The 27513-nt window shown below is 39.6% G+C and overlaps 1 protein-coding gene across 2 annotated transcripts; it reads left to right on the plus strand.

Annotated features, from left to right (window-relative positions):
* Positions 1–62: 62 nt before the first annotated feature.
* On the plus strand, positions 63–27513 carry PTDSS1 (phosphatidylserine synthase 1). 2 transcript variants are annotated; one of them, XM_041412882.1, is made up of 13 exons: positions 63–367; positions 5669–5760; positions 7257–7301; positions 9428–9552; positions 12564–12722; positions 15326–15477; positions 17473–17614; positions 18505–18617; positions 20095–20160; positions 22980–23079; positions 24249–24317; positions 24851–24920; positions 26251–27513. In XM_041412882.1, the coding sequence occupies exons 1-13, from the start codon at positions 189–191 to the stop codon at positions 26361–26363; spliced, it is 1425 nt and encodes a 474-aa protein (XP_041268816.1). In that variant the 5' UTR covers positions 63–188; the 3' UTR covers positions 26364–27513. The 2 variants fall into 2 exon arrangements, with proteins under 2 accessions (XP_041268816.1, XP_041268817.1); XM_041412883.1 differs by having other exon boundaries at positions 26254–27513.

Consider the following 27513-nt stretch of genomic DNA (forward strand, 5'->3'; position numbering starts at 1 on the left):
TTTCTCCCGCCCTCGGCTCGTGGGCGCGGCGGGGCGAGCTCCGCCCCTCGGCGCGGCGGGCGCGGCGCTGCCCCGCTCGGCTGCGCTCGGCGGGACGCGGCGCGGGCGGGCGGGCGGCCGGGCTGGTTCGGGCCGCGCCGCCCCGCGCAACCACAGCCGCGCTGAGACGAGGGGAGAGAGGGGACGAGATGGCGTCGTGCGTGGGGAGCCGGACCCTGAGCAAGGACGACGTAAACTACCGCCTGCACTTCCGCATGATCAACGAGCAGCAGGTGGAGGACATCACGCTGGAGTTCTTCTACCGCCCGCACACCATCACCCTCCTCAGCTTCACCATCCTCAGCCTCATGGCCTTCGCCTTCACCAGGTGCGCGGCCGCCGCGGAGAGCCGCAGCCCCGCCCCTGGGTGCCCACAGCCCCGGGGCGCAGGGGGTTCCCGGGCGGGGAATGGCGAGGGTCGGTGCCCGGCCCCGGGGCGAGCAGGGGCAGCGCGGCTCCTGCCGTGCCGTGCCGTGCCTGCGGTGCGCTCCCCGGGCCGGTGCTGCACCGCCCGGCCCCCGCGCCCCTGCTCGGCAGGCCCCTGCTGGAGAGCGGGCATCCTCCCCTCCTTTCCAGAGCGGCTATCATCCCCGCTGCGTTTCCTGGGAACTTGTTAATCGTTCTGAGGATCTCTGCTAAAGTCTCTACTAAAATGTGTGTTTCAAGGAGTTGCCAGAAATGGGCTTTATTAGGCTGTCCGCAGTGCCATCAGGCATGGAGATGATTTCCCAGGCGTGCAGCGGACGGCAGCGAGTGTTCTGTGGCACCGCCTCTGTACCCCACGCTGCCTGCGCCGGTCTCGGCTTGGCTCAGGCCCTGGCACGGGTGGGCTCAGCCGCATCCTTGGCGCACCGCAGGAGGGGAGGGCTCTGCGGGCATCACCCCTGCGGTCATTCATGGCCGTCCTGCCAGGAACAGACAGGTTTTTCGGGAACTTGCTTGAAAACAAAGGGTACAGCGGTGCAGTCTGGGGGGTATCTTGCATGTTTTTTGAAGTTGTGTATGCTTTTTATTGCCTCCTACTGAATGTGAAGACCATTGCCTAATCCTCCTGTAGACTAAGTTGTGTAGTATGTAGGCAGTGGTTCCTGAGAGGTTTTGGCTAGGTAGTGCAGTGCGTTTTAGGCTCATTTAAACTTTTCTAGCATTGTGTGTACACAGTTACGGATTTCAGTGGTCTTGTGGCTTAAACTCTGATGGTGGTGAATCCCCCCCTTGAAAGTGACCTTAAAACATTAATACATGACAGCTCTCCATTTGATGCAAGAAGATTATTATTTGTCGCTAGGCCTGATACACAGTTCAGTGTGTAATCTCATTTTATTCTAAAAATCCAGATGTATAGTTTTCATCAGCTGTGAAATAATGGCCAAACCTGGCTTGAGTTGAGACAGGAGCATAAGGAAAAGTAAAACAGTGTAACTGTGGATGGTCTGAGGTGTGCCTTTTCTTGTTTCAACACGTGTATGGCCCCAGGGGAGATACTTTTGGTGAGCACATCCCTTGTTCTACTTGGATCCTTTCTTAACTCCAAAATCAGAGACATATTTCTGTGCTCTGCTACACTGTTTAATTACAGACCTTTGCTACAAGTGCTCCTCATCCCCTTGCCTGATCACTTTTCACCCTGAAGGGCTAATTTAGGTCAAAGTTCTGACTCACTATGAAATTCTCATCACAATGTCATTCTGGAGGATTAATGGATTAGTGGATTGCTCACCTTTGGGGAAGGAATTTTGCCATTAATTCTTTCAAGCAGAGGATGAGCCAAGAAGTAAATTCAGCACTTTGGAGTCTTCTAGGCCCAGATAAAATTGCTTCACTTCTGTGATGTTTGTTTTCATTTTTCCAAGAGGATTGCTGGTTTGTCTTTCCATTTGTTTTGTTGTCTTTCTAACTGACTTCTTCAGTTTCATTTTCTTCCCTCTGTCTCTCTCTGCCTCACTTCCTGTGATTAAATACCAGTTGACTTCTCTTTAACTCTTCTCTATTTCTCCTCTTCTCAGATTGTAGAAGGTACTCTGATTTTACTTTCTCCCCTCTCCTCCTTCTGCTGTTTTCAACTGTTGTAGGAGTTTCATAGATCTCCTGAGTGATACCAGAGTGCTGCCTCTGGGCCTCATTTGGGACACTATCCAAACCATATACATTCTTTGACAAACTGGGGAAGAGGAGATACTTTCCCACATGCTTTACAGTCTGTGCTCCATTCCATCAGCTTATTGCACTGACTCATGCAATAAGGTGATGTTTAAGTTCATTTTCCCACTTCCTGAGCACAAGGCCCTGTAGACTTCCCTGTGAGGTGTCACAAGTGATTCTTTGCTTCCCCTGTGCTGTCAGTTGTTCCGTAGCTCTCCTGGGCAGTTTATTGAGTGGGGAATTTTCTATGATAGATTCATGCTGATGTTGTGAAGTAAAATTTGTTTTTTCAGGAACTTCACCGTAGACAGAGGAAATTCTGTGTTCCTTAAATTCTTGTCTTTTTTATAATTGCATTGTGTCAGAATTATGTGGAGGGTTCTGAGAAACTTAGAAGATGCTTTTCCCTTGTGTGTAGCAAGCCATACATAACATGAAGTCCTCCTTAGGATCACTGAGAGCGGCTGCTACTGTCTTTGAGCTGACAGATAAGGGTGAAACTGAACTTCAGATAGCAGGAATCTTCAGGTATGATGATGATAATAATATTAATAATAGTAGTCCAAAGTAAATGTAATTTTAATTTTTCTTTGTTAAAGTGAAGAGTAGAGGGTATTCTGTTCTTTAAAGCACATCCTTGTAGTGCTTCTGACAATGGCTGCAGCTTCCTTGGTTGTTTCCTGCTGAATGAGCCAGACAGAGGCTCCTCTGCTTCCATCCTGTGCCTTGGGGCAAAGGTGGGGAAGGCTCTAGCTTTCCCTGTCCTCTTTCACCCTAGATAGAGGTGTGTGGCCCTCTCTGAGCCCAGAGGCAACTGGCAGGAATAAGTCCTGGAGGGGATATTTTGTGGAACACAACAACAGGACTGAGAAGAAGGGTGACAGACTAGTGGCTTCTGGTATGAAGCTGCTGGGGTTTGTGGAAGCAGGAGTAAACCTGTAGGATGTAGAGCTTTTGTCTTCCATATCCCTCGATTAATGGGCTTGATTAAACTGGATTATTGTGTATTTAGATTTGGCTGAGTTCATGGAACTGTTTTTCCTCCTTCTCCTACATTTCAAATTTAGTGTCCTAGCTATTTTTTCCTCAACTGAGTTTTTTTTTTTTTTTTTGTGATGTGATAACTCACTCGTTGACATTTTTGTAATCTACTGCTCTGGAGAAGAACAGAGGAGGGATAAAGATTATGCAGTTTTTATGCACTTTGTTTTTTTATATTCTTCTCTAAAAAACCACAGAATTGATAAATGCCCTAGTAAAGTGGGTTAAAATTGAGAGAATTTTCATGTGTCCTCCCATGTAAGCATTAGAAACCTTGCTTCTGTTGCATGAATTCTTTTATTTCAAAATCAGAGTCAACAATTCTGGGGCTATGTGAGGAGATGATTTAGCACATTTTCCCAATTACAGCTTGTTATGATTGTATCTTTCCCTTTAGCATTCCCCAAAATAGTTCTTCCAGGTAAACACTATAATTCTTACACCAGCTAGTGTGCAGCAGCAAGTTTGTTGCTCACACCTGTTCTTACCTGCTTCTGGCAAGAAGATTAGGTGTCTGTCCCTTGTGAAATGTATCTGCAAGCCAAAATAAAATGCCTTGCCACTCACTTGGAATGAATTGCAGTTTAACACTGCATGCATCGTTGTGGATTTTTGGGAGAAGTGGTGCCAACATGACTAGGAGAACTTTTCTGAAGCTGAGTAGTACTCAGAATCCTGATATGCAAAGGTGTGGACCTTTAGTCTCACCTGGTGCAGCAGTTAAGTGATGTGATCACGATGTCTTTCACTTCTTTGTTGAAATGATGAATTGATGTGATGCAACTGTAGTTATTTGTTCTATATAAAAAAAAAATAAAAAAATTAGTTCATCCTCTTGGTGGCAGCCATGAGAGAATGTTCCAGTGTGTTATTTACATGTGTTAAAAGAGGGATATGGTTTTGCTGTCTGAGGCATCAGAGCTGGAGGCTCTGGCTAGGAAGTGCACTGGATGGCATAAGGTCTTGGGATTGCCAGGGGAGCCAGAGTGAAGCTCTAGGACTTGGAGTTTTTAACTGGTATAAGGTGTCAGCCTGTGAAGCATGGCTGCTGGAAAACGACTGGTAAAGCTGAACTCAGCTGGTTTAAAAAAAACACTGTGGGAAGTCCCTAAGGCCTGCAGAGAAACCATTAGTGTTTAATGCACTTTTTCCTTCCATACATTTAAACTAACACAGTGCTTAAATGCCTCACAGTGATGAATGCCTGCTGTGAAGCTGTTAAGGTTCAGTTTTGAGGAAAAGAAAAATAATTTGGCTAAGTGAGAAATATTTTCTAACTGCAGCAAGTATCTAATGTGGAGAAGAGCATTTATGCTGTCATGAATTCTTTACTGAACCATCCAGAAATGTGACAGATGCTCTTCCAGGAAGAGCTTTATACCTTCAAAGTTTGCTAGGAATTATTTTGTTACTGTGTTGTGAAAAAATAATAAAAATACACTCAAATGAACAAACTGATCCTAAGTACATGCTAACTACCCAGATAGTAAAACTTTGATTTTAGTTGTAGTTGGTTATATACATTATGAAGTATTCACTGTTTATGCTATGATAGTCTGAAGTTTGTTTGTATTACTGAAGTATCTATTCCAGAAGCTGTCTGCTGGTTGGAAAAGTTAGGTGAGGGTTATTTTGTTAATCTTCTACCTGCCTGAAAAGAAAGGGCTCTGTCAAGTTTACCTTGGCATTCCAAACTGAATTCTTAGGGCTGTCTTGTGACTATAATGTAACAGCACAACTAATGCATGTATATTCAGAGCTTTGGCTTAATAGATCTAAAAGCAAATTGATATTTTTCCTTGGGTCTTTTAAGTTGTGCTGTGTCTCTGTTACATTCAGAGCTTTGGCTTAATAGATCTAAAAGCAAATTGATATTTTTTCCTTGGATCTTTTAAGTTGTGCTCTGTCTCTGTTACTGATTCTAAGCTGTACTTTCATTATTTCTAAAGACTGATTGTAACCATTATTTCTGCCCTCATCTCAGGCATTTAATGTTGAGGATAGACAAAGGGAAGTGTATTGCAAGTACCATCAAAACAGTAAAGGGAAACCTAGGAATTGCATCCAGGCTTCCAGAGGTTTTAGTTTAGGTGTAAAAGTAAAAGTTGCTGTGTAAAAGTAATTTAATGATGTTTCTATAAGCATTAAAGCCGGAAGATTTTTTTCACCTTATGTTAAATTTGGTCATTGCTTCTAAACTAAATTCTAATAATGCTAATGGCTTGCATGTGTTTACTAAATATTTAACCCTCTTGTAAGAGAGAGAAACCCAGAAGTGTAGTGTGAAAATCATTCCGTGCAATTACTGTCTTAACTTGTTACTTAATGGGCATGCTTATTTCTTATAGTTAATTTCCATGTATTCTTTATTTAAATAATATATCTTGAGAGCCTTTTGACTTCATCCTTATAATGTACTTTAATACTGTGTTGTCTGTCTCCTTAGGGATGATTCTGTACCAGAGGATAATATTTGGAGGGGTATCCTCTCTGTGATTTTCTTCTTTCTAATCATCAGTGTTCTAGCTTTTCCTAATGGTGAGTAAGGTTTATACAGCTTGTACTTCATGTTTTTTAAATGTGAGTTTCTCTTTATTGCCGCTATATTTACTTTTACTTTTATTTAAATACCAATTGTCAGTGTATTTTTTCTTTACTCATTTGAATTCTTTTATATTAAGGAACAGTCTAAAAATGGTTGTAGTCATACTGAGCAGAGATAAGTGTTATTTATAGCTTGTTATTTATAGTCTGTATTTAACAAGGAAGTCAAGTTCTCAAAATCAGTGTCCTATTTGCAGATGTGCAGTTGCAGCTCAGATTCTAAGTAGTGATGCTAACAGATCTTTAAATAATGTTTAGGAGGACTTTGCCTCAGTGTGTTTCTACAGAAGTGTAATTCTAAAAGTTCTCAGGCACAACACCTTACCAGAAGATAGTAATAGAAATGGTTTAAATTGCATTTACAATGTAAAACCACAGTTGCTCAGTAGAAGTTAAAGTTGGACAAAAGTTTTGGTAGTTGTGTGAGGAGTAGAAAGTATAAAAATGTAAGAACATTTGTGTGTCACTTAATTCTGTGGAAGAAATGCTTATACATGGTTTGTCTGTTTTGGTTTTTTAATTTTTGCTTATTCCTGTCAGCAAAATCATGATTCTTGTGTCAAGTCTAAACTGTCTCACAGCTGGCAATGTTCAGGAAAAAACAGTGATCGTGTTCAGGGCAGCTTTGTGCTGCAGAGCTGGGATGTGTTTTTCCGATATGTTAAAAATCCTATATGCATGCTTTTCACAAAGTGCTGCCTGAAAAACTGAATGCCAGAGAAAAAGGAGCTTTGTGCATACAGTGGTGAAAGAGTGGTCTGCAGTGTGTGCTGAAAATATTTGTTGAGCCACTTCTTGCCTCCTAAATGTACGATTCACCTTCAGACATTTTCCAGTTTCACCTGATTTACCTTCTCTCCTGTTCACATTAGCTGAGAGGTTTTTAGTCTAATAAATCAGTTTCATCCCTGGCTCTAAAGTAAATAATTTGACACCGGTGAAGAGCGTAGGTGTCTTCCTTCTTGTCATCTGTATATGATGCTCAGTTTAGAAATTTCAGCAGGCCTGTTTGGTAACACTTCTCGTTGGTCTGAAGGCTAAGCACCATGTTTCTTTGTTAACACAGACAAATTTGTATGGGATATCTTGATTGGGAGCAAGCTGCAGTCTGGAAACCAGGTCAGGACATCCTCAGGTGACACCTGAGATGTGGTGTCTGGTGAACAAACAGCATGCTACTGTTCTGGACATGACTCTATAAAAACAGTGAAAAATTGTCTTCATGTTACCAACTGGCAGTCTCCTTTTTCCACCCTGAAAACTGCTGAATTTTTTTTAACAGCATAGAGCTCCAGCTTTCAGGTGTATTACATAGTTTGATGAAGAACTGATCCATGCTCATGCCAAGTAGTCGTATCTGATATACTCAAAAATAAATTTTGTGGTTTTTACTGACTGTCTCCTAATAAGCTTTTTGTTTGCTGTCTTAGGACCCTTTACACGTCCTCATCCTGCTCTATGGAGGATGGTTTTTGGTAAGTTTGTGTTTACAACTTTTGCCCTGATTTTGCAGGACCTGCCTTTTTAGCTTTCTGATGAATGGAATTGTCATGAACCATAATTGTGTGTAAAACTTGTGTGAATGTTACTTTGCTCCTGCTCCTGAGCAGTTGCTTATAATCTGTTCTTAGTTATGTTTGGGAATATCATTGTAGTTACTCTGTGTCAGGATGGTGTAAATGAAATCACAAAAAAGGGATCATTCATTCTGATACAATTTTAATCCTGTTTTGTGCTTCCCAATCTCCTTCCCCCACTTCTTTCCTACTGTCTGCTCTTCCAACTCCAGCTACTGCATATACTGTTTGACTTCTAAACACAGTTGAATAGTTAGTTTCTCTTCATTATTGGAAAAATATGTTGTAACTTTATATGTTTCTTAAATTGTATCATTGCATAGGTTAACAATTAATAATATTCTTGACATGTATATATTCATATTCTTAACTTATTTAATTAATAATACCTGTAAATATCAGTTGCATTCATAGTTTGAAAAATAATTCTGTTAGCTACAAAAGTAACAAGTGAAATCCTGTTACTTAAACATCTGATTTACACAGCAAAATCATGAGGAATTTTATTTTCAAATAATTCAGGGTTCACAGAGCATATGGTAGACTGCATGTTTGATTATTTTTTAGGTACACTGAATGTTCCTCTCTCCTACCACCTTATATCTAAAAATAAGTAGGTTCCCAAAGTAGCTGATTACTCATCTGTTGGCATTGAGAGGATACTGCTGATTAGACAGTACTCATTAAACAAACCTGCTTCTTGGGAAGTTTGGGAAACAGTACTCCTACTGGAAACACCAGGTCCTACTGCTCACTTCAAGTTTCACCACATGTAGAGTGAAAGGTCATTCTCAATGTTGATACGGTCAGAGCTTGACCCTTGTACTTTTGGGAGAAGGCTGCATGCAAAATCAGGAGCAACATTTTTCCCTTTGTAATTCTCCTTCTTCTGGTGTGGTTCATTTAGCTGTGTTTCAGTTCTCAGACCCCTTTGGTAGATGAAGGGCAGGACTGGTGCATCCTCAACATTTCCAGATGCACCCTGGCCTGCAGGCTGTGCTTCATTTAGCAGGGTGGCATCTGTGGTCCTTGTGTTTCTGTGAGGAACTGCACAGGACCATATAGATACTTCCTGTGCGTGTGTGTCTCTGAACAAAAGTTGCTTTCTGGTGTACACGGGGGGCTATCAGCATGTGAGTCCTGGTTATAGTTTAAAAGGCCTTTTTAAAATTGCTGCAGTTTATTTTGAATGGCAGATCCTTCGTTTATTTACATTAATCTTTCTGCCTTCCATGATGTTGCTGCAGGATACATTTGAGGCTCTGGAAATGGTGTTTGTATGCCTCCTCCAAATGTGGTCTTGGTTATCTGGAAGCTTATGAATAATGTAAAGATATGGTTCCAACAAAAGCTTAATCTATCCACACAGCTATACCTAGGACTCAACTTCTAATAAGTTTTTCAGTTTTTTTAAAAAAAATCCTTATTCAGACTGGAGGAGAGAAATGGTACTCCTAAATGCAGTGGTGTTTCATAATTTATAGTGCTGTGAAAATAAATAATCATATTTATCTTTAAAAGGTTCAAGCAGCAAATTTTCCAGCTCACAAAAGTAACTCAGACATGCATTAGTTTATAATTACTCTTTATTACCAGCACAGCTCAGAATTGCCAGGTGGCATTATTAAATTGACCTTTATGTTGAAATCTGTGTAAAGGCTTAGGGACTTAGATTAGTGAGACCAAGAATACTTAAAGCAAAGGGACAGAGCTAATGCAATCCTGGATCCTAATGTATCTCTTACTAAGGAGCTTCCTGATCACAGCCTTGTACTACACGTCTAAATTGATTAGACTGATTTTGTTCATGCAGCTGAGCATGTGTTGTATCACTTGTCACAGGAGGGGATATGAAGGGCTGAGTGCTCAGACATTGCCATCTGACTGGTGTCTCTTCAGCTTTTCTGTAGCTGCTGTGTATAGAAATTCATTTGTAGAACAAGTGTTTGAAAGCAGCTTTTTGAACTCTGTGTTCCAAGCAGTTTTTTGAATGAGCATGATTGTAAAACTGAGTCTTTTTGCAGGTCTCAGTGTGCTTTATTTTCTGTTCCTGGTATTCGTGCTCTTCCTCAACTTTGAGCAGGTAAAAGCTGTGATGTACTGGCTGGACCCTAATCTTCGATATGCCACAAGGGAAGCAGATATTATGGTATGTGTCCATGGCACTTTTTTGTACATACTTTAGTCATGTTTTATATGAGTGGGAATGGATAAATCTGAATTTGTTGTCATGAGCAGTGCAAGTTTGTGCCTACACTTGACAGAATCAACAAGTCCTTTGTGTCAGCAATTTATTTGCTTTGAAATCAGCTGGTGTGAAAAAGAATCTTCTCAGTATATTTTTTTTCCTAATGTAGATGTTTGGATGAGTGTACCATTTGGAACAGGATATATGTTTGCAGTGGGGTGGCTTTGGATGCTTTTTGGTAATAGATATGAGCATGGATACTGAAAATAGACTTAGCAAGGTAATATCTAAATGAAGTCTGTATGGTATGTGTCTCAGATCAGGATTTTTGATGCCACAGTGCTGCACTCAAAGAACTTTGGTCTCATCTTGTTGCTCTGAGCTTAGTACATTACTGTTGTGCTATGGAGCTTGTGGAGTATGTGTATGGCAGCTGCAGGACTCTGCTTCCTTCCAGTCAGTCAGCAACTGAGCACTGATGCTGTTTCCATAGACCATAACCTGGAGTGGCATAGAAAGCCAGGCTTGTTCTTCTGCTCACTGAGCAGCTTGCAAAGAGTTTTCCATATGGAGAACGTTCCCTTGCAGGTGGGGACACGAACACAGGGAGCTGAGGTTGTAAAAGGAGGCCTGGGAGAAGGGTGTGAGTTATGCAGGGAGGCAAGCAGAACACAGTGTGAGCAGTTGGGCACCAAGCAGAAGAGGAGGATGCGTGGGGAGGCAAGAGTTGCTAATCTTGCCATCCTCATTATCACCTCAAATTACTCCTTACCATGTGATCAACATGGTCCCTTGACCTTGGATTTGTGCATCTGTCCACCATGGCCACCTGTTGTATACTAGGTGCTTTTATAGGCCTCATACCTCTTGAGTAGGGAAATTGACTGGTTGTCTTTCACACGTGGCTATTTACTACTTAGGCAAGCCAACACCCAGTACCTCATCAGCAGTGGCTGCAAACTCGTGCCCTGTAGCACATGGGGGAATGGAAATCTTTACAGTGCAGTAAGCTCGTGTTAGCTGATTGATAGTGAGGGCTGTGTGCAGGCTCCTTGCCTGGAAAACTGCATGCTTCAGGTATTGCACCTCAGCCTGTCAGCAGTACATGCTGTGCAGCTCTGGGCTGTGACTTTGGGTTCTGCAAGGAACCTCCTGTGTGCTGGAGGGGTAAGGGCAACCTTAGCCCTTAGGATGGGGGGAGGACACATGGCTAAATGGAGCCCCAGCACCGGTGTCAGTGGTGTTGCTGAGCAGCAAAAGGGTGAGACAAGGAGTCTGTTGGTTTGTCAGATTCACCTGGCTCTCCTGTCATTTACATTAGAAATAGATTCTAACTAGGGGAGGACTAGTATTGCTACTGGCACAGAACTACAGTACAGCAGATTCCCTGACTGCAGCAGTCACTGGAAAGTTGCCCTGGTCTGCTTTGCAATCCAGATATTGTCGTTTGAAGTTGGAGTAAATTTTTAAAGTGCAGTGGTAATGAAGGCTGCCGCTTGGTTGCTTGCACAGGAGTAGCAAAGTTGCTTGGGTATAAAAAAAAAGTTCAACACATTTCGCTGTATGGCTGGCAGAACTGCAGCCGGAAAAATCAGATAGAGAGGAAAAAGCCCCAGTAAAAACAAAAGAAGAAAGCAAGAGCCGTGGAAAAAACCTTACTTTTGGAGTAGCCTCATTGTGTTCACTCATCATAGGTATCTTGGTGTAGCAAGAAGCCTGCACCTTCTGTCGTGTATTCTGTGCTTCTCGTGCCGGCAAAGGAGCCAGTTTCAGTTCTCCTGGTGCACTAAGGCTGCAGGTTTACCATCCTTAGAACAGATGGTGCACCTTTCTCTGATCAGCAGCACAGGCATACACAAGAAAGCACCAGCAGTAAAGGTTACTTAAGAGTAATCTACACAACTGTCATCCCACAGTGGGACTCAGCTGCCTGCTGATAGACAGATTTATATGAAATTGTGCATTCTTCTCTTTGTGGTGGCCAGGATTTATATCTTTCTCTGCTGTCTCATCTTCAACTAGATTAGTGTTCATTTGTGCAGGATTAGCAATAGTTCTGGCCTGAAAGAGAATTCTTGAATTAACAGCACTGAGCAGTGCTGAGTTGTGACCTGCAGGTGGCAATGTGTATTTTAGGAAGATTGAAGAGCAGAGATGTTATAAAATGTGTGTTTCCTGTTAGGAATAGTTCTGTTTGTGCCCAGTGATGAGACAGAACCCCACAACTGCAGCCTCCTGATGGAATACTTTTTTTTTTCTTTTTGGGCAATGATTTCTAGCACTTGCTGTACAACATGTTTTGAGAACCTGGTTCCTTGGTCATTGGTGACTAGAATATTAATTAGTATCTTAAGGAATCTGCTGCTCATCTGCAAAAAAACGTTTGCAAGTTCCCTTTGATCTTCCCCTAAATTTTTTTTCAATCCAAGCCTGTAACTGAATGTCTTCAATATGAATGGGTTCTAGGAAATTGCTTTCATGAGGAAAATAAGACACAAAAGATACTCAAGTAAACATTGACGTGAGTAACGTTACATCAGAAACTGAGGAGGATTAGCCACTAATGAGCCATATCTGAATACCAGGCAGCATCAATGTGGAGAAAGGTGGTTATTTCAAATCAAGACTCCAAAGAAAGGCAAATAAGTATTTTCTGAAGTATTGTTTGCTGGTTTTATTGTTATGGATTTTATTGTTTTTGTTGCTTCTCTGTCACTTAGAAAATACATGCTTCTTCAGCCACCAAGGTCCATTCTATTTCCCTTTAAATTAGAGCTGTACTGTGATGGCACTGAGCCTTAATACTGGAAGTTTTCTGCCACAGTTTGGAAGGATAAGAAAATTAAATAATGCTAATTTTAATAGCCTTACAATTCCAGGCTTAATGCACTTGATGGAAAAATGTTTCTTCTTTCTGAAGTTGTGTGTTGATGAAGTAATTTTGTTCTTTTTTTTTTTTATTTTCATAACAGGAGTATGCAGTGAACTGTCATGTTATCACCTGGGAGAGAATCCTCAGCCACTTTGATATATTTGCTTTTGGACATTTCTGGGGGTGGGCTATGAAGGCTTTGCTGATCCGCAGCTATGGGCTCTGCTGGACTATTAGCATCACCTGGGAGCTCACTGAGGTAGGCCACTTTCATCTTAATTATCAACAAAGGTAAGAGATGTGAATTGTTCTTGGGGGAAGAGTGAATGTTACTAGAAGGATGGCTCTCTACTTCTCAGTATAGGTTTACATTTTAAGTCTTATAAGCCAGATGCTTATAAGTATGAGTAATTTATGCAGCTGAATGAACAGACAACAGCAAGCTGGGTTTTATGTAAGTGATTTATTGCTGCTTGAATAGAAAGGAAGTCTAGGTCAGCCTATTTGTGCCATTCATAATTTATTTTCTGGTGTTATGGGGATCATGCTACTTTTTCTACTTCATATATTTCCTGATTCAGAGCAACTGTTCTCCTTTTTCACCCTACAACATCTGTGATCTACTCTCTTGGTCCCTGTACCTCACATACAACAATATCACACATTGTGTATAGGCATGCATAACCTACAAATGAAATGGAGTTGAGGGATCTTCTTGATGTAAACATCTGAACTTAGTCTTTAAAATCAGTTTTCTGTAAAGCTTGCTGCCTTGAGAATGCTTGGCTTGTCTGACAAAACATTTGTAAATTTAGAAACATAGATAAGGATTTATTAATCTGAAATTAAATTTTGGGTTTGAAAATTCTGGTGCTGTAAGTTCCTCTTCAAAACGTGTTTTTGTTCTGTAGCATTGAAGGATACTGTGTTTTCTAAGTGATTTTGAAATTGCTCAAGATTGGGATTTCACAAGTACCCATTCATAGAAAATACCTCAGCTAGTTATTGTACCATTTTTTTCTCTCTGGAAAATAATGTATTTGGATTTGTTTCACTCATACTCTTATTGTTTATCACACAATCTTCATCTTCAATTTGACACAGCAGCAGGTGTCCAGTATTCCCCTTGTTGGAAGGCAGATTATTGGAACAGATAATGTGTTGGACAAGGTTCAAAACACAGATATGTTATCACCACTCAAATGGATCTTTGATAAATAAGATAATTCAGGAGAGCAATTAGAAACCTCCAGAAGTTATCAGGGCAGTTACACAGGGATTTAGCTGAGTATTTCCTATTAGCATTCACGGATTGCTGCCAGCTCCTTGCTCTGAAATGGGAAACTTGGCTCATGCTCCATACTGTTGAATTAAAGTTGGGAAGCAGGCAGACCTTGGTCTCTCATTGTGAGAAAGCAGCTAGAGAGCCTTAGAGGCTGTCAGACCTGTGCTCTGGGTCTTGCTGCCTGATTATCTGTAGCTTCTGGTGTCTTTGCGTGGATCTGACTGACATTTGTAGGCTATTGCCACTCTCAGGCTAAATTAATTAAAAATATGAAAGGGAAACTTTACCAGGACAATGAACAACACTGTATCACTTGGTTCTTGAAGAGAAACTTAAATTTTCTTTTTTGTAAAGGTTGAAATCCACATAGCTTTGTCAAAGAAAAACAACTGCTTTTGATACACTTTTGCAAGAGTTTTCACAGGAATTGTCATTGCCAGTATTAGTCACTGTAATGTACTGTAAATGGGCCAGCATTCATTCCTGTTGTATACAGAAAACATTCTTGTTCCTTTTCTCAAATCTGATTTTTTTCAGTACTTTATGCTTACATCTCTGAACAAAAGATACTTTATTACAAAATCCTACCAGTAATCTTCCAGTCTTCTACAGCCACAGTGTACGTACATTCACTGACAAGAATTGCACTGTGTTTGTGGAGGTACATTCTTTAGTTTGCTATTTTGTTAATTACCTCCTTGAGTATTGCAGAGGAACTGCTCAGCATATGGCTGTCTTGATTTCCTGCCCATAGGTAACTTTTCCAGTCTATTTTTTTGGATTGCAGTGATTTTTCTCATAGAATAAGATAATAAAATTATTTTTCTTAAAGGAGAAAGAGAGGTAGTGAATCTGTTTCTAGCTCTTGGTAAAATATGTTTATGTCTTGCCTTAACTCTGGCCAGTTGTTCCCCTCACTGCATCAGTAGAGTGGATGTCCTCTTAACTTCTTGAGCCATTCTGTATTAAGTATAGCAGCAAAGCTTGCTGAAGTGTTTGAAATGTTGTTGAACTCTTTTTTTTTTTTACAGTCACTAAATTTCCTGAAAACAGAGTTTTGAAATAAAGAAGTCCTGTGTCCTGAACACCACCATGCTTTAGTACTGACAGCTATTACAAACCAATCCATTTTACTTGCTTCATCTTGTTGCTGGTTTAGAAAACATACTAGTTAAAACTATTTAGCAAAAATGAAACAAAGATTCTCGTAATTTTATTTTTTTTAAAGCACAAACCACCTTATTTCATCCAAGAAACGCAGTCGTTCTGCTTGTTTCATACATTCTATTAATGTATCCTGTATCATCTTTGAGAGGCCAACAGCTGCATGATATCCTTATATGCAGCATAGCCTCAACAGGAAACAGTGAGAAGGAAATCTCTGATGTCTTGTGTGATTCTGTTCAAGGCCTTCTGAAGTTAATGGAAGGATGTCCATGACATTTCAGTGGCTATGGCTCATGCCCTTGAAGTATGCTGTGTACTGAAAAGCTGATTTTTGAATGTGTACTTTAAAAGTTAATTTATATTAATTCTATGCTGTTCCTCACCCAGAGTCTTTTTGCTGTATTCTATAGCTCTTCTTCATGCACCTTCTGCCTAATTTTGCTGAATGCTGGTGGGATCAAGTCATTTTGGACATCCTGCTTTGTAACGGGGGTGGCATCTGGTTGGGCATGGTAGTTTGTCGTTTCTTGGAGATGAGGACCTATCACTGGGCAAGCTTCAAGTAGGTCTAAATTAAAGCTTGATAAACCTTGTTTTGCATGTATAAAAATAGCATGGAATCTGTCTGTGCTAACAGTGCTTTAATTTTATTTTAAATGTTAAATATCGGTGTCATAGTAATGTTCCTGTATGTATATGTTTGTAGATGTGACTGTATATATGATTTTCCTTTGCAACTTTAAGTTACAAGCATTGATACCAATTGACAATACAAAATAATTAAGCTATTTGCATTTTCAGTTTATTTTGTATACATAAAACTTTGAGGAAGTTAGGGAGCAAAGCAAATTGTGATTGTTTTCTCATCATATATTTTAAAACTAGATTTGGGTTCACCTTGGTGATGCATTAGTGTGGCAGTCTGTCAGCACTAGCTGGAATTGCAGCAGGGGCATGGATGGGGCTGATGGTGCCCGTGCTGTGAATTGCCATACCTCATTGTTGACCTTCTAATAAAAGGAGTAATTGTAAAATAAAGAAGCATTTGTTGTGTGAAAGGGCAATAGCTTATGGCCTAGTATGTCAGTTCCTGGCTGTCCAGGTGTGGTTTCTTCCATAGTTTTTTGCCCCTCCCCTGCCTTCTTCCCTGCTAGCAAGCATGGTTATCTGCACATTGCCAATGGTATACATGAAACAGGGTCAAGTGCAGTGAATTGCCTTGAGAGATGGAAAAGGAACTCAGATCTTGACTTCCAAATTTGTACCTTGTGTGACTTTCTGTACTGCTTTTCTTTTTTTATTCACAGATTTGTTAATTACTCTAAGAATCAGCCAGCCTTTAGTCTGAATTCAGTTTTCCTGCATTTCTATTAGAGTTTTATGATCCTTCTATTTTTAGAGGGTCACTGAAAGTTTAAACAGCAGACTATGGCACACCAAGTCTTTACTGTCTTTGTGGAATAATTTTTCCTCATGTTCTTTTAAATGCATGAGTAGATTTTTCTGACCTTTAACATGAAGATGCTGCTTCATGAGAATGAGAATGTTTTGCCTGTGCCCTTTTAGTTTATTTTTCTTTTTTTTTTAATTTAATAAATACAGATCTTAAAGTTTAGAAGATTCTCCCTAATCTAAGCTTTCTCTAGCCTAGAATAACACAAATATTGAAAATATCAAATCTGAGGGGGTTTTTTTGTTGTTGTTTTTTTTTTTTGTTTTTTTTATGCCATTGTTGTTTTTTTGTTTGTTTTTGGGTTTTTTTGTGTTTGTTTTTGGGTTTTTTTTGTCTAGAAGGCCCAGAGAAATAACAGGGTGAAAAATGGCTTCTAGTCCTGCTAGTCTTCCTTCAGAAGATGAAGCTCTGAGTTTTTCTTAGATTCTGTGTCCTTTGGGTGCTGTTGCTCATCTGAATTAATATTACCAAAAGCAAGAATCAGTAATACATCAGATGAGCCTGCATTAAAATCCCCTTTCAAAATGGAATTTAAATGCTTTCTAGCTTTTAACAGTGTTATCACACCTCTCCAGGAGGTCCACATGCATCTGCTATCAGAACAGCAGGGCTTATGTGTGCTGGAGGTGTAGTATTATTAAACCTGTGGAGCCAGTCCCTGATACAAACAACAAATAATGAATCCTACAGATTCTTGAAGGACTGATGTCAGTGAGCTCTAAACAAGGAGTGTTTAGGGTAAGAGCAGTGGCAACATTAACCAGGAAGAAGTAACCTCTAGATTTTCCAAGGAAGTTGCAGAATTGCTGTCTTCGTTTCTTTGTGAAAAGAATGATAGATGTGTTTTGTAGTTAGTTACTGAGTTATGGACTGAGGATAGAGAAGGGTAGGCTTTTATAGCAGAACACACACCTTGACTGAAATGCTTAACAGATTATTTTTCTGAATTCTCTCTTGCCTGGTACATAGTTGCGTCTGAGAAGATCTCTGCTGACCAAAAAAAAGTGATTGTTCCTCAGAAACATCAGTCACAGGGCTGTTGCTTTTTTTGTTTCTTCCTTCTGGCATATTCCTTGTATTCACTCCAGCCATTATTTTTTCCAGGGACATTCACACAACCACAGGGAAAATCAAAAGGGCTGTATTACAGTTCACCCCAGCCAGCTGGACCTACGTCCGCTGGTTTGACCCAAAGTCTTCATTTCAGAGAGTGGCTGGAGTCTACCTTTTCATGATTATTTGGCAGGTAAGAAATACATTCTGTGAAAGCTGCTATCAGCTCAGTTACTTGTTGGCTATATTGGACTAAAAAATATTCTGGATGGAATGTATGTCTGTTGTTGAAGTACACAGTTAAATGAATTGATAATGTGGAACTGGAAAGGGCACTTTCATGGGAGTTACATGGGAGTTCAGGAGTGTAATTACAGAATCTGTGGGAAAAGTCAAACGTTACAGATTGCTGTATTGGCTTTTTGCAATTGACACTGCTAGGCAGTGGGGTTTAGGTGGTGGAATTTCAATTTATTTTGGTTTTATTGTGTTGATGTGGCAGGGGATTGTTTGGTTTGTGTGGGGGTGTTTTTGTTTTGCCTTGCTTTTTTTGGATTTTTTTCCTTTCCCATTGATTGTTGAATGGATCAATAATACTCAGAATACTGTAATTGATCCATCAAGACTCTATAACATGTCACAAATGGTTTAAAAACTTAAAATTAAAACTTCTGTAATTTAAAAAAATTTCTTAATTTAGTGTTTTAAAGGAAAACCATAAATATTTAATATATTTTTTGAGGTGTGGGTTTTTTTAATATATGATCTTTTCTGCTTCTCTCCCAAAATTGTCTTGGTTATTTGTACTTGATTTAGGATATGCAAGCTATCAGAAGACCACTACAGGGTGAATTAGTGTCTGGTCCCTTCATGAGTTTTGGAGAAGAGAGCAAATACTTTGATAGAGGTTTCTAGGGGAGAATTTTTTTGTTTTACTAGTATATTACTTGCTTGTCCTAGCAAAAGACAGAGCAGGAATTTCTTATGTTTTAGTTTCCATGTTAATCTTTGCACATTTGCTGTACTAATTCATCAGGAGTTATGTAAGTTGAACACTATTAACTAGCTTTTTTTTTGATCTAGCTAACTGAGTTGAACACATTCTTTTTGAAACATATCTTTGTGTTCCAAGCAAGCCACCCTTTAAGCTGGGGGAGAATTCTCTTCATAGGAATCATTACAGCACCCACTGTCAGGTAATTTTTTTGCTTCAGTGTTTTTTTCAGTTTAAAGTAGCTTAACTTCTAGGCATCCAAGAACTGCATATAGTTAGTGAATAAGAATGGCACATTTCACAAAATACATGCTTTTGCCACCATGAAATGCAAAACAATAATCTCTTATCAATAACATGTATTTCCTCACAAATAAACTAATGAGGTAAAATGTACATAACAATGTGTTGCCATAGGGATGCAGAGCCAGTCTGTTCCTTCTCCTGTTTGTGTAGCATCTCCCTGTTTTGTGAGTTAGCTGCATATGTTATCCTTGAGGACTGCATGTGAAAGTATTCAAGTTAATGAGTCAGGTGCTCCCAAAAGTGTAGATGAGGAAAACCAGAGCTGCTGGTTTTTCTAAGATCTCCTGATTGTGATTGAGCAGTAGCTTATTGTGAGAACAGAACAGTATATATGCAGCATTGACAGCTGTGTAGGAGCATGAATCTGCTTTCGGTCATGCATGCCATTTTATGTTGTTAGCAAAGTTCCTTAATTTCCTTTTTTTCCACATTCCATAGTTGGAGGTAGACAGGATGCACACAGATCTGAAGTTAGAAGCAGAGAATTCCCTGTTCATGTCCAAAGTGATGTTCCCTTGGACAGTTAAATGGCAGCCATGAATTGATTTATTCCTCAAATAGTGTCTTAAGTTATGTGCAGTGATTTCACACTATTAATTAAATCACCCAAAATACCCTGTGAGCTCTTGCATAGGTGAATTTGTCTGGTTTTTTTTTTCCATTGTAGCACTTGCACACCTGTAGAAGTCTTTGTTCTTTAGCAGTCCTTGTATTGTTGGAGTAATAACACTTGTCTTCTCCATCTGTCAGTGGAAATCAAAAACTGAGGACAGAAACTCTGATTCCACTCTTTGGAATTCCCCTCTCTAAACTCTTAAATTTCTGGAGCATAGAGAGCAGAGCAGAATGGTCTCCATACTGTTCTCAGAATAGGGAAAAATGCTACTGTTCTTGAGAGGAAAACATGCCAGTGGTTAGACCATTCAAACAGGATATGGAATAGCCATATTCTTTTGAGATTCAAACCCACATTTCTGAAGAAAATGCAGTTGCTAATAAATAAAAGACAAACTGCGGGAAAAAAATGAAGGAATCCTCTTAATTCTTTGGAAACTCTTGCAGTTTGCCTGTAAGAACTGGAGAATCAGTGGAGAGGCAGGAGACAAATGCTGCTAGCCTACTAGTTTGGGTACTTTCCCAGCTCTTGCTCTCAGGATTGTTTTCTGTGTTGTCTCAAGCTATTTGATATATGTGATAATCTGTCCTACTAGAATTGAAGCCATCTGGTAGACATCCAGAATGATTGCATGTGAATTTAACCATCAGCACTTCATTTTCACTATAGATACATCTGTAACACAGGTTTTTTTCTATATGTAAATATTCTGGGGACTTTCAACTTCACTGAAGAATTTTCTTTCTTCCCTTCTCAGGCAATACTATGCTTACCTCACAGACACACAGTGCAAGAGGGTGGGAACTCAGTGCTGGGTGTTCGGGTAAGTGTTCTTGCTGCATTTCTGAAGCACTTGGACAAGTGTTAAGGATGGGTCCAGCACAGGAACAGGCAGTTCCCATGAAGCCAGTCCTTGTTTTCATTTTGCAAGAGGAAAGGAAAATTCTGAATTTGGAGGCAGAACATGGGAAGTGATGGAATGAGTAAGGACAACAGAAGGGATAACTATGACCTGCTGGATTAAGCTAGGGTCTTTCAAGGCACCATTGGCCTTTCTACCCATATTCTTAGGTGAGAAGGAAAAAGCTTTTATCTCTATAGCTTGCCTTTGCTTGATGGTTGTGAGGGTAATGTTTCCCTGGTTGCCAAGGTGGGCATTGCTGCTGTTAGCAGCATCACAGCAGAGGACAGTGAAACAAGCCATGGTTATCCCATTTCTGTGAGTGTACGATGAGCCATGGGACCTTGACTGCAATCTCTTTTTCTCTTAGAGGATACCTTTAAATGAAGAGTTTGCATAGTTGCTTCTGAAAAATTGTTAAGCACTACAGAACCCATCATCCTTAGTCCAAAGCTCTCACTGAATACATTAATGTAACATGTGTCAATAAATAGATAACCAAATATGTCTGCAGGATTGCTTAACAAGAACTGCAATAGAACATTCACCCACAGTCTGGTCTAATAGTGGGAAAAGTGCATGGACTAAGTATTCTCCTTCCTACTGCTTAATTCTGTAATCTGCTAGAAACAACAGAGCATCACTAGGAGCTCCTGATGACTGCAAAAAAGAGGAAATCTTCCAGTAATGTAACTATCTAGAATATAATTTCTGAAGCAATTAATAGAAGTATATGGAACATTCATCTCTGTGGTAACCAAGGTACTTCTAAAGGCACAAATGGAATTTTAAGCAGCCTAACTATGGGTATAATTAAAATTAGTGCCTTTCATTAGTACGAAACTGTTTCTTTTCAACTTGACATAACTATTGCATCACTCTTGATAGATGTACAGTAGGTGATGTAAAGCATGAACAAGGCCAATGCAACAGCCCTGCTGAAATTGCACTATTTTCATTAAGTTGAAGCCTTTCAAAAAGGAAAATCTGTCAGAATGTTACAAGACCATTTTGCTTGAATGAAAACTTAGCATATTTAGTTCTATGGAGTACTCTCATCACCCTTCAGCAGGACACTAATACCCTTCACTGTTAGCATCCTTCTTTCTCTTGATTTACCACTTCATCAGCTGTAATAGCTTTCCTATTGTAAAATGTGCTTAACCCAAGTATTCTTGGCAGGAATAACAGAAAGAACTATAAGTTCAGGGCAAACAGCTGTATTTTTTTTGAGTCCTTATTTAAAATAACCTGTTGTTTTGTTTATGCCTTTGAGTGTATCATAACCCTGTGCTTGTTTCCTGATGGTGGTCTTTCTCTTCCCACTCCAGTAGATCAGTTTCATGATTTTTTAACTCTGCAGCTGGATCAGTAAGAATAGTATAAAACCAAGAAAGAAAAATAGTTAGTGACTCAAGAGAATAGTACTGCTCTCAGTTTTTTGCTAATATGCATCTCACTGATTTGTGTATTTGTCACTTGGGTGTTACTGCCACATTTTTAAGTTTTTGCCCCATTCATCATGCTGGAAGTCACATTGAATACTACAGGAAAGCTGTGATTTATTACTTGCACCAGGACCATCTCTGCAATACCAGTGGTTTAGTCAAGCACACATTTTCTTTCCTCTTTCATGGGGGAAAGTGGATCTTCCCTGAAAGGCAGTAGTGCCATTTTTTTGTGAACTGGTTATTGAGAGTATTGGTAGGGAATGTGTCCTGCAGTGTCAAGCCGGGGAGACTGGAACACTTGACATGATGTTAATGGTGTCTGCACATTGGTGAGGAGGAGATTTCATGCATTGCTCAGATGTACAACCTTAAAGTCTCTATTGAACAAGCTAACTATTACGCTTTAAATTTAATAGTATTTCTCATTATTTGCTTCAGATTGAGATGAGTCATTTTCCTACACTTTTAATGCAGCACTTTTCTACACTTGTGTTGTTAAACATACGTAATTTTCTCTTCAGGAACAATACAAACTAGATTTATTTTCATGGCAGACAGTAGAAACTTTGGATTCATAAACAAGTGGTGGAAAAGCCCTCATAGCTTTGAACCTGAAAAGATGTAAACACCTGTTAGCAGGGGGAGAGATGGTGATACTTTCCTCTCTGACATTAAAAGAATCAGAAAATGTAAAAACTGCATTTTTTTCTCTCACATTTCTCCCCAAATCCTCTGAGGCTGTCATGTGGACCTGAGTTTACAGATAAACCAGAGCAAATGCATGGATTCTCAGAGAATTTGAAATGTTGTTCCATATGAATTTTCTCATAGGGGAAATACATGTGAAGTAAACAAACTAGACAATGTAGAATTGTAGTAAATTTACATCTAGTAGAGAAATAAACAAAGCACAGTTCTAGTTCATCCATCAAGGGAGTCTGTTGGGTGTTCAGCATGGAAAAGAAATTCATATGTGGTGAGAGCTGAAGCACAGTAGTAGGCACAATTGAAGATTCTCTGCTATTGGCAGACACTCCTTGTTCCCTTGAGCCCCATGGAACAGTGAACTGCCAGTCAATCACTCTTTGTGTGCTGTTTATGCTGAGAAAAGTATAGAAAGAAAATTACATTTGTCAAAGGATTTCATGTAATGGTGCTGTCAGGGAGGTGTGTGCTCACTAGAGAGTAGTGCTTGTTTAGAGCTGACAGTCTGGCGTCTGAGTTGTGAACATGTGAGTTAAATCCTTAGTGTTTTTAATCACTCTCCTCCCTGCTTTCATTTACCCACAGGGTAATTGCCTTCCTTGAAGCTATTGTGTGCATAAAGTTTGGACAAGATCTTTTTTCCAAAACACAAATACTGTATGTTGTGTTTTGGCTTCTCTGTGTGGTAAGTGAAATTTCTCATGTGAAACATAAAGCATGACAAAAGCATTGAAAGCATCTAAATAGCTTCCTCTCTGGAACACTGGCAGCAGGGGATCATTGTGGGGCAATGCTGGTAAAGAGCCTTATGCATGTCCTAGTAAAAACAAATGCTGGATTGCTTAGAACTCACATTGAAGGGACTAGAATAACTTTTTTTCTCATTTCTTGACATAGCAGATTACTGGTGTGCTGAACAATGAAACAAGCAGTAGTTCTAGGATGCTTTATCTTGATGAGAGATCATGTCAGTTCGATCAAGCCTGGCTTTGGTGGAGCTTGCTGTAGTGCCTGCTGGAAATGAACAGGAGTTAATGGACAGTGATAATAAGCAATGTGTGTTGTGCCACACTGAGGTCTTACAGCTACATAAACAACCCTCATTTATCAAGCAAATCATTCTCACTAAGCCTGTAACTTTCTGTACTTCAGTGTGATTACTGCAAATGCAGCATGAAATGCCCATTTTATAACAGTAAATGGACATTTGTCTTGCCAGACTTGTAACTCTGATGCCAAGCACATTTTTCATGGTCAGTGAAAAATAAGGCATTTATAATGGGCTGACAGATAAATACTTCTTCTTTCTAATTGGGAACACTGTTTGAACAGGTGATGGGGAGTCAGAATTTATTGTTCTCTTATTTAGCATGGTGATTTTATTCCTGATACTTCAGAGGAGAAAAGTGTTGAATTGCTTCTCAGATCAGAGTACCACAAAACTAAGTATGTAACCTAGCCTGAAGCATGGGGCAGAGAGGAGGAAAATTTGGTTTTCCCCCAGACTGGTGGCTCCTGATAATATACCTACAAGTGCCTACCAACTGCCTTTGTGTGATGCTGTACAGTGTGGACAGAAATCCTGCTGGCAGTGTTTCCTGTGGGTGATCTGGATGTATTTTAGTGCTTCCATTGAGAATTGTTCTGCATACCCCATGGTGGCAGGCTCTGTGTGTAGCTTGAAGTTGACGCATGAGTCTTACTCATCCTGACAAAAGATACAGGGAGAAACAGAGCATGAAGGTCTAAATGTGGCATCTCCAGGGACTCTGAGACCTTGAATCAGCAAGGAATTTGGAAAAAGTTTTCCAGGTTGTTTTTCTTGTTCTTTTTCTTCTCTCCTCCCTTGTTTAGGCCTTTACAACTTTCCTGTGTTTATATGGAATGGTTTGGTATGCAGAGTACTATGGCCACCGAGAAAAGGTACTTGTATAAAAGAAGCCTGTTTTTGTTTTTTTTTTTTATTCCAGAGTTAACACTCCAAAGCGCCTAGATTTTGGAATTCTTTACCAGAGTTAGCATAAATAGGGATTAGGGGGGATGGTCTAGAGTGTAACTGAAGTCAATAGAAAGAACTCTGAATTCAGCAGGCCTTGGACTAATCCCAAATTACACTGTGGTTTCTAAAGAATGCTGTCCTCTTAGTTACTCAAAATGAGGCCGTAATTTTAGCAAAGCGTTCAAGGATGAATGGTTAGCTAATGTTCCCATTGTACAGGTGGAATGCTAGGGGAATATTAAGAATACTTGGTTACACAACAGATCACGTGGCAAGTGGTGAGTTCTTACTGTATCATCTGTGTGGTGCCTTCCGACTAGGAAGGGAAAAGTTCAAAGTACTGTCTGAATGTTTTATGAGGACTTCTGCTACAGTTTCTAAGTCCAGTTGCAAATGGGAGGAGTACTGACAACATGAACCACCAGCATCCCAATGACATATGTCCTTGTTTTTGCAGACCTTATCAGAAAGTGAAGACAGTCCATACAGTCCAGATGCTTCCTGGCTTCATTCTAAATTCAGCAGAGGTATTGGTACTACTGTAGCTGTATTCGTGAAATGGTATAATTAAGGCTCAGCACTAGAAAATGAGGCTTGAGGAACTTGCCTAGATTCAGCAGGACTTGTTTTAACATCTCTGCAGGACTAATGCAGATAAATAATCTGCAAAACTACTTTTCTTTGCTCACTTTTAAATTCTGATTCTTGGAAATGTATTTATTTTTTAATATGTCAACTGATTTTTTTCTGCTGTTACTCCAGGCCGTTATTGTAGGTGTTGGGCATTATGCATTTCATAGCTGTTGTGAACAGGTTTTCTCGCTGAACATTGCATGTTTGATTTGCTGGACTTTTATTTCTGGTTGTTAAGAAATAGTTAGCAATTGGCCCTGGAGCTTGTGTTCTTACTGACACTTGCCCTGTCAGTGCAGTCCTGATGGTCATAAGCAGCTTTCTCTGCACTAAGCAAAGGCAGCTTCTTTCTGATTTCTTTTCCCTACACTAGAGGTCAGTTATCTGCCTCCTTTGTAGGCTTTTTGGTGTGATCTTGCTTTTGAACAAATATCAAAAATTCACACCTGGAAGTTATCTGTCAGAGTTTATGTTCCAGGTGTTTGTAAAATTAAAAATGTTTCTTGTTTATCATAAGCTTGAAAAGCACCTAAAGCAGATTTTCTTTATATTTCATTCATGATTTTTCTGCATGTTTATTCTCAGTTTAGTAAATTTGTGGACTTTTATAGTTTTATATTTTGGAGAAAAATTATTTGAACTCAGAATGTTTTTCCCATTTATGCATGCTGGAGAAATCTGACCCCTTCTCTGTAACTTCCTGTTACTTCATTAATTACAGGCTTCAAGCTTCTTTCACATTTTGTTCTTGATTTCTTGTTTTGGTGCCCACTGCCCTCCCATTTTTTCTCAGAATAAAACATATTCTTTCATTTGAAAGACGGAAATCTAGAAGTATACTCTTAAAAGATATTTAAAAGACTTTGCTTACATAATTCTTAATTTCTAATAGTAGTACCTGCCACTAAGAAAAATGAGGAGGTTTAAATATTGATATGATTTAAAATGGAAGATGTTTCACCACTCTGCTATAGCAAGCTTCTAATTTTTTTTTTGGGGGGAGCGGGGGAGAAGGAAGAATTTTACAGGAGTCTTAAACATTGCTTTAAAAAAAAAAAATAGGCCACTAGATGGAGTACAAGTATCAACCAATTTGTATTAGCCTGAAATAATCCATACTGTTAGCACTGTAGCTCTAAAAAACCTTACTGCCTTTCGGATAGGAGTTTGACAGTGTCAACTAAATAAATATGTATATGTATTAAATAAATATTTATTTCTCAGCAGGTCCTGACAATAGTCCACCAAAACATTCAGTCAATAGTGAAAGCCATTCATCTAGAAGGAGGAGTCGACACTCCAAATCAAAAGTATCAAATGGAATTGGCAAGAAATAAGAATGGTATCTATAGACATCCTGCAGTGTGGCCAGAAGTGACAAGGAAGATCAGACATGGCACTGAATTACCAAATGGAAGATTGATTTTTAAATTAAAGTTTAAAAAAGGAGATGTTGAAGAGAAGGATGATGAAGATGGAGCCACCAGTGTAGTGCAGATCGTTGCCTGATGACACTTGCCATTCACTGATATAAATCTAGTTTCTTCAGTGTGTGGCATCAAAAGTTGATGAGGGGTATATTGGAAAAAAAAGTCATTTTATCATAGCAGGTATTCCCTGTTTTGTGTGCAGGTGTTGCAAGGCCATTTTTAATAGACTAGTTGAGGATTTCAACCCAAAGGTTAGTAAACTGATACTGAAGTTGGTGTAGTTGATTGAATTTTTTTTGGTTTGGTTTATTGTGTTTTTTCTAGAAGAGTATGCAACCCTTTGACTAAAAGTAGCTCTGCCCTTCTTTCTCAGTCTCACAACAAAACTTTCCCATGCAACTGTTAGTAAGTATTTAAAAATTTCGTATTGCTTGCTTTTATTTAAAGGCTCTTTAGCCCTTATGTCAGGGTTTTACCAGGAAGGAAATGGGTCCAGGTTTCTTGTAAAGGATGTGAAATTGATCTTCAAACACAGAGATTTTTTTTGTTCTGTATTGTCCTCCTGCTTGAGTCGTACATATTCAATTTTTTAAAATTTTTAAAATACATATATAAAAATCTGCGTCATAGTAGAGGGCCACGCCTCCTGTCCTCAGTGACAAAGGTCATGTTATTTCATTGTTTTTCCTCCTCTACTCTAGTGTGTTTTGCATTTTCAAGTGTAAATATGTCTTTTTTTCATCTGTGCCACATTGTGTACAATGTTTCTTCCTACTTCCTTCTATTTGCTTCCATCCTAGCTGGACCCAGAAATCCTATTGTCTTCAGACTGATACCAGAAACTGCTTTGAAGGCTCAGATGCCCTACTGAGCTTGGTGATAAGGCAGTTTTTTGCTGAAGCTGAGTTGTTTACTATCTCCATAAATGTAATTATTTGTGAAGACTTGCAGTAGTCATTGGTGTCTGAGCGGCAGCATGATGTGATAGACCCCATTGCACTGGTGTTTCCTGTCGTGTATCAGATACTCAAAAGCCAAGTCTCTTTCTTTTCTTTCT

The sequence above is a fragment of the Onychostruthus taczanowskii genome, unplaced genomic scaffold, assembly GCF_017590055.1.
Source record: "Onychostruthus taczanowskii isolate IOZ18803 unplaced genomic scaffold, ASM1759005v1 scaffold4, whole genome shotgun sequence".
Lineage (NCBI taxonomy): Eukaryota > Metazoa > Chordata > Aves > Passeriformes > Passeridae > Onychostruthus > Onychostruthus taczanowskii.